This window comes from Salarias fasciatus, chromosome 13, assembly GCF_902148845.1.
Source record: "Salarias fasciatus chromosome 13, fSalaFa1.1, whole genome shotgun sequence".
NCBI lineage: Eukaryota > Metazoa > Chordata > Actinopteri > Blenniiformes > Blenniidae > Salarias > Salarias fasciatus.
Genome location: NC_043757.1, coordinates 13,311,449 through 13,317,522, shown reverse-complemented (window position 1 = coordinate 13,317,522; position 6,074 = coordinate 13,311,449). Strand labels below are relative to the sequence as shown.

At 40.4% G+C, this 6,074-nt stretch overlaps 1 protein-coding gene across 1 annotated transcript; it reads right to left on the bottom strand.

Moving 5' to 3' along the window:
• Nucleotides 1–2,258: 2,258 nt before the first annotated feature.
• On the bottom strand, nt 2,259–5,682 carry ly6pge (lymphocyte antigen 6 family member pge). The gene is made up of 3 exons (XM_030107330.1): nt 5,411–5,682; nt 3,118–3,234; nt 2,259–2,544 (listed from the first exon to the last, which is right to left on the bottom strand). Exons 1-3 carry the CDS (start codon nt 5,469–5,471, stop codon nt 2,333–2,335), a joined length of 390 nt encoding a protein of 129 aa, XP_029963190.1. The 5' UTR covers nt 5,472–5,682; the 3' UTR covers nt 2,259–2,332.
• Nucleotides 5,683–6,074: the final 392 nt, after the last annotated feature.

Genomic DNA, 6,074 nt, shown 5'->3' with positions numbered 1-6,074 from the left:
CTGAAATGCTTCCATATTTTTAAAATAAAGTGTGTGGGGACACACACACACACACACACCAATAAACCAGCACACTCATTATCACTATTGACTCAGGCCAATCTCAGAGGTGCCAGTGAGGTGTGGTTGGTCAATATGAATGGCATGAGCCTAAATTAGACGGTATCTATGGACGTCAGCAGTGTAGCTAGACTGCCTCGTAGTGGAGGGATTGAGAAGCACAACAGCAAACACACAGGATGTTACTGAGAACACGTTCAAACATAGAGGAGCTCATATTCAGCAAACACAAACACTATTAGCATTTAAACCCTTACGCTGTTAAGACCTAAATGTCTTTTCCAAATAAAATTACAAACCAATAAAACAATTGTAATGAAAAAACACCAACTGCAGTCTGTCAGACATGTTTCCAAATTAGAGTACAGCCATGTGTAAGCTTAGGCAACAGCAAATACTGTCCCATAATTCACAGCGCTATTCTTTAATTGATATACATTTCATGGAACCAAAGATGTTTTGAATTTCAATACAGAGCACAGCTTTCAGTAATTTCTTTCAAACATTAAGAACTGTCAAAAATTCTGTAAAAATATCCAAAATGACCCTGTGTGTGGGTAAGTTTTCGACAGATATACTCTGGTGTTGTTTTTGTGTTTTCAGAAATAGACAAATATGTGTGTTTTAGTCCAGGCTAACCTCTTTAATGTTGTTTTCACATCAAATGATTTCCTTAACACAATATCCTATTTATAAATCATTTTGCTGTTTAATACTGAGAGTTACATAACTTCTCTTGGCATCACCAATAAAGTTTAAGAGATAGGCAGCAACACCACAATCTCCTGGCTAATGCTATAGTCTGAATGCTTAGTTCCAAGTTCTCTTTTTAAAAAGAGAATGATTCAATACACAAATTTTAAAAAGAGCAAAACTGTTTTTATCACGTTGCATGGTGACAGAACTAATAGCCTTTAATTTCTTACCGTAATCAACACAAATGACAAGATAAGTTTATCTTCTTCTGGATATTGATCCTCCATTAGAGGAATCAGGGATATCCAAAAATGGGTGAATGAGTGAGTAGTCAGTAATTTTTTTCTTTTTTACAACAAAAAGAATCACAATCACACATTCATTGTCATAAAACACTTTTATTGAATGTATTAATTTAATATGTGATCATTATGAATGAATCTGTGCATCCAGTTTCCCCCCCTCTGTGCCATCACGTGTAGTACCCTAAATTAGAGTTCACACAGACCAGAATGGACTTTACATGAAAGACTTTCATAAATCAAGTAAAAGCAAACATAGTAAGGTTTCTGGGTGCCTCTTGGATTATGTAAAAACATGCTAGAACATATTATATTACAGCCATAAAAACGTTTTTGAAACTAAAAATGCATTTACACACACCCACAGCTGCAAGTTATGTACTTCATGCACATCACAGTGTGAAGTCCAAAGAAATTACAGGTAAATATTATACAATAAAACAGCACAGGCCTCCAGTGGACACCCCTGATGGGCTGCTGCTGCTGCAGGTTTCTGTTTACACACTAACCTCAGCACAGCAGCATCCACCACTGCTGTTTGCTCAGCCTAACTTTATAAACTCAGTAATTCTTTCAGTGTCTTCAAACGCAGCAGATTAACCTCATCAGAGTAACACACCTGGCCACGGCCATGTAAAAGGATTATATAGCTTTCCAGTGCATGAGGAGCGATTTCTCTCTGCCTTCCGAATAATCTCACACAACTTAGCGAAGTGACAGACAGGGAAGAAGGCAAATGATGAGACATCCCGCCAGCTGAGAGCCAGATTTATCCACAGTAACATCTGTGGCAACAACACCTGTGTGGATATACTTGGACGTATGCAGACGAAGCACAAAGATGTATTAAAACGAAAGGAAATGTGAGGTTTGCATCAAACTAGGATGGCAATGAAGTCAAAGTGCACAGTCACCCCCTCAGTACAGGAAGAAAATAATAACTTCTCGCCACCTGTTATTTCAGCTCTTCCCTCAGGATCCTCTACTTATTGGCTTAGTGAAATCCATTGAAAGATGCAGCTACTTGAGTACTTCTTAATGGATTCAGCCCAACAAAATCCACACAGTCACACCAGCAACCTCAAACTCTTCTGTGTACAGCGTCTCCCCGATGTCAAGGTTTGTGTGCGGGTAAACACGGCAATTCGAAGAGAAACAGAATGATGGTAAGTAGGATGGCATGGAGTGTGAATCAGGCAATGTTTTGTATGTTTTTGTCTTTTTGTTTTGTTTTTTTTTTTGGCAAAGTAGTTGGCATTTGTGTTGGAGGTGCGTTAAGCTGAACCATGTGCCTGCTTAAACAAGCAGTGGAACAACAACAGGAGGGACAGCTGCAGATAGCTGAGTCCAGGCACTCGACGGGCGAAGCTTGTGACGTTGCAGTCGTCGGTGTAACAGCAGTGGACTCTCACACCCGGCGCTCTGTAGCCCTGGCTGTTGGCCTGACTGCAGAAAGACTTGTAGGAGCAGGACTTCATCACGCCGCCTGAAAAACAAACGGAAGCGGAAGAGAGTTACATTGATTCAAGCACATTTTTTTACTCCGTTCAATCAATAAAAGTTGAGGATCTTGCTTGTCGTGGTTCGAGTTGGCCTTGTTTTTCAATTGAACTGTTGTCGTTGCTGGCACAGTGAAGTGAAACACAACCGTCTAATGAACACATTTTCTTGATGTAAACAGTGTCAAGACACCGTACAAGTTGTGTTTGTTGATTAAAATAGTTTTTTAAATGAGGTACAACTTATTCAAGGAAAAAAAAAAAACAACATTAAGCTAAACAACAAAACAAACCAACGACAATAGATGTGTAAATCTGTATTGGTGCTATATGAACACACAGTGTCCTAATTAAGGATATTTCTTGAGTGGGTGCAGCAAAGCTCTTCATTCCCCCTAAAAGCCTGAGACCCCCTGCCGACTGAGACGGGTCTCCGGAAAGCAACCTGCCATCTAGTAAACACACACATACACACACATGCACCGACAGAGTTTTTGTTTGTTATTGTTGAAAATTCATGTAAAAAGGAAAGGTTACTACACTGTCACGGTTGGACTCACTGTCATGGCCCACCACCGCAGCACAGGCGTCAGAATAACTGGGGCAGGATTTGGAGCCTTGCCGGTTGCAGTCGTCGTTATTGGAGCCCATACAGGTGTAGCACGTCAACGCCTCGCCTGAACGACACAGAGAGAAAGCCTGGTGAGCGCGCATGCAGAAAATTACAAAACAACAAACTTCGACCATAATGTGTTTCTTTTGACAGATTTTGAGCTCTGACACTGTTGAAAACTGAATATAAGTAGTTTAGAAATATATAACATAAAAGATGAGTCATGGATAAGATGAAATTCCAAATAAGAAATGTTATGGAAAATAAATAATTGCCAATATTGCAAAAAAGATTCTGTGTGAGCAACATGGATGTTAACAATCAAGACATGACTTTGTTATATATAATGAATAAAATGTTGCACAAAGGAGGCATACATAGTTATAAATACTGTGAAAAATCAATATTTTTGTAGAACATTAAATCAAAGCATATATTCTTTCACTAAGCTGTGTGATTACTTTTCTATTTCCTCCAACTCTTAATACAATTTGTTTTACCAATAATTACTCTGATTTGCCATGTTATTTTGTCAATAGAAAATGTTCATTCATGAGTGATCTGAATACTTTACCAATGTACTGAAATAAATGACACATAATGATATCCTATCTGTAACACTGATACATCTAAAAATACCCTTCAGAAGTACCTCGGTGATGTTTTTCATCTTAAAGAATGCCCTAATGTCTTCTGTGGCAAAGTAACATGCATTTCAAGTAGAATGTTTCTTCTACTTTCTTCCAGTTTCTGATCTGCTTCTGCTTTTCCTTCATAACATCATACTTAGACATTTCTACAAGTGGTTACTAAGAATGTGAGCTGCTCCCGTGAAATATGCACTGCGGCATACTCAAATGTAATCCTGAGCCTTTAATCATGCATTCAGAATCATTGTTAGTTAAGATCATGCCAGACTCAAACCCCCCTGGAGAAAACAAGTCAATGCCTCCCTGCGTATTTTATCCCTTTTTTGAAAAAATAAGAAATTGAGGGTGGATTTGAAGAACAGGCACATGCAGACATTTCCATGCGGGACCTTATTTCTCAAGCCCCTTCAAGACTGAAGTGTGGAGATGCTGCTTCCTTCATTAATCACTTCCTTCACACAAATGTTCCCAAATCAACCCGGGCATTGCACGAGTGCCCTCATATTTTTAAAAGACATCTTTATAAACTTAAGCTGATACCTCTGGAGTCCACTTTAAAACACTCTATGGGGAACTCTCCTGAGGAAGGGGCAGTTATTTGAGAGCCGACTGACATTTGAAATAGTATTTAAACGCCTGCTTTTGAAACCCTCCAACCATTTCCTAAACTGTTAGAGCGGGCCACAGACAGCCCTTAATGCTGCTTCCTAAGAGGATCAGGGCTGGAGTCACCAAACACTTCATCACAGTCACGTCTCATCTGAGGGTCATCTGCATAAAGTCGCACAGATGTGTCCGCCTGCGACCGGAAAAGATGCTTCGACACAATGAATGTTGTCAAGTATTGATTGGCAAGTGTGCAATTCTAAGAAGAGACAGCAAATTAACACAAAACAGAGGAATATACCAACAGCTTCTTCTTCAAATCTTCTTTTTTGATGCTGCTCTAGCTAAGAAACCACAAAAAAAAAAAAAACAGCAACAGAAAAGGACATTTTTGGTTTGAAATTGTGTGACTGTCCCATGATTTTCTGCTAATGAGTCCTTCTGTGTGTTTATATGAAATTTAAACCCCCCCTGCTGTTCGTAGTTGACCCCAATCTATCCCCACAGCACAGCAGCTCTACACTCATGGAATAAGTATTAGCCTTCAGGCCTATTAAGAGATTAGCTGCTGGGATTGCATGCTAGTCACAGAGCAGGATGACAGACTGAAGGGAAGCAAAACTCAGTATCACGGAAAAAAAAAAAGAAAAGAAAAGAAAAAACAAAAATAATTAACAAACATGAAAATGTTTCACAGCAAACTTCTTTGTTCAGAACTAGAAAACCAGGCTGTATTTTCAGAAAAATGAAGATAGTCGTGTCCTAGTGTCACAGATTCAGGATACTTTCCTCTTAGAAAGAAACAAACACAGAAAAGCAATAAGTGTAAACTATTCTTAGAAACTCAAGAGAGGCGAGGGAGAGGCGTACACTAAAGGAGGCCCAAGTGGAGTTCAAGTGTCTGCCACAGTGATCTCAAAGAAGAAGATGAAATAAAGAGGAGGTGAAGGACAGAGGTGGACAGAAAGAAAAGTAAGTTCTTACTATTTGTTGAGAGCAGGAGCACAGAAAGCAGGAGCAGCAGGCAATGCTGAAGAGCTTCCATGGCGGCGGTGGCGGCGGCGGTGGTCCTCCTTCGTCCTGATCACACAATGAAAAGCAGGTTGTTTGCTCCTAAAGCCCCCTGAGCTTAATCTGAGTCATCAGATGAGCTAATTTTCAGTCTTGCTCTGACCAGGAGATTGCCAGCCCCTCTGCTGGGGCCCACGGCTCCGTGCTGAGTGTCAATAGACGCTTCCCTGGATGGGCAAAAGTGACAAAACCAGGATTCATGGTGAACCTTTCACCTCTCCACTTTACTGAGGCCACACCCACCCCGCGCTAGGCTCTTGTCCTTCATGGCCCTGTCCCAATCTGATCCAGTCCTTATGTCACCCGGCTGGCAAGGACTTCCAGGTTCATTTGTCCCAACATAACCGTTGTCCAGAGTGCACTGCTCCTTATGGCTATTCCACAAATAGGAAGGGTCAAAGTTGTGCACAAGAATGTGCATTTAAAAATGCAGAAAATGACATGTGGTGGACTTTCATTTGTATCAGTGACACAATAGGCGAGCTGCTTCTCATGGAAAAAATTGCTTCATGTGTTACAAACGTTCAGACTGTGGTATTGTTCATCATAAACTTCTGTTTGGCTGATGTGGCTGCAG

Coding starts and splice junctions, on each gene's coding strand:
- ly6pge (XM_030107330.1), bottom strand. CDS start 5,471: ATGGAAGCTCTTCAGCATTGCCTGCTGCTCCTGCTTTCTGTGCTCCTG. Junction 3,235..5,410: donor GCTCCTGCTCTCAACAAATA/GTAAGAACTTAC, acceptor TGTGTCGTTCAG/GCGAGGCGTTGACGTGCTAC. Junction 2,545..3,117: donor TGCGGTGGTGGGCCATGACA/GTGAGTCCAACC, acceptor TTTGTTTTTCAG/GCGGCGTGATGAAGTCCTGC.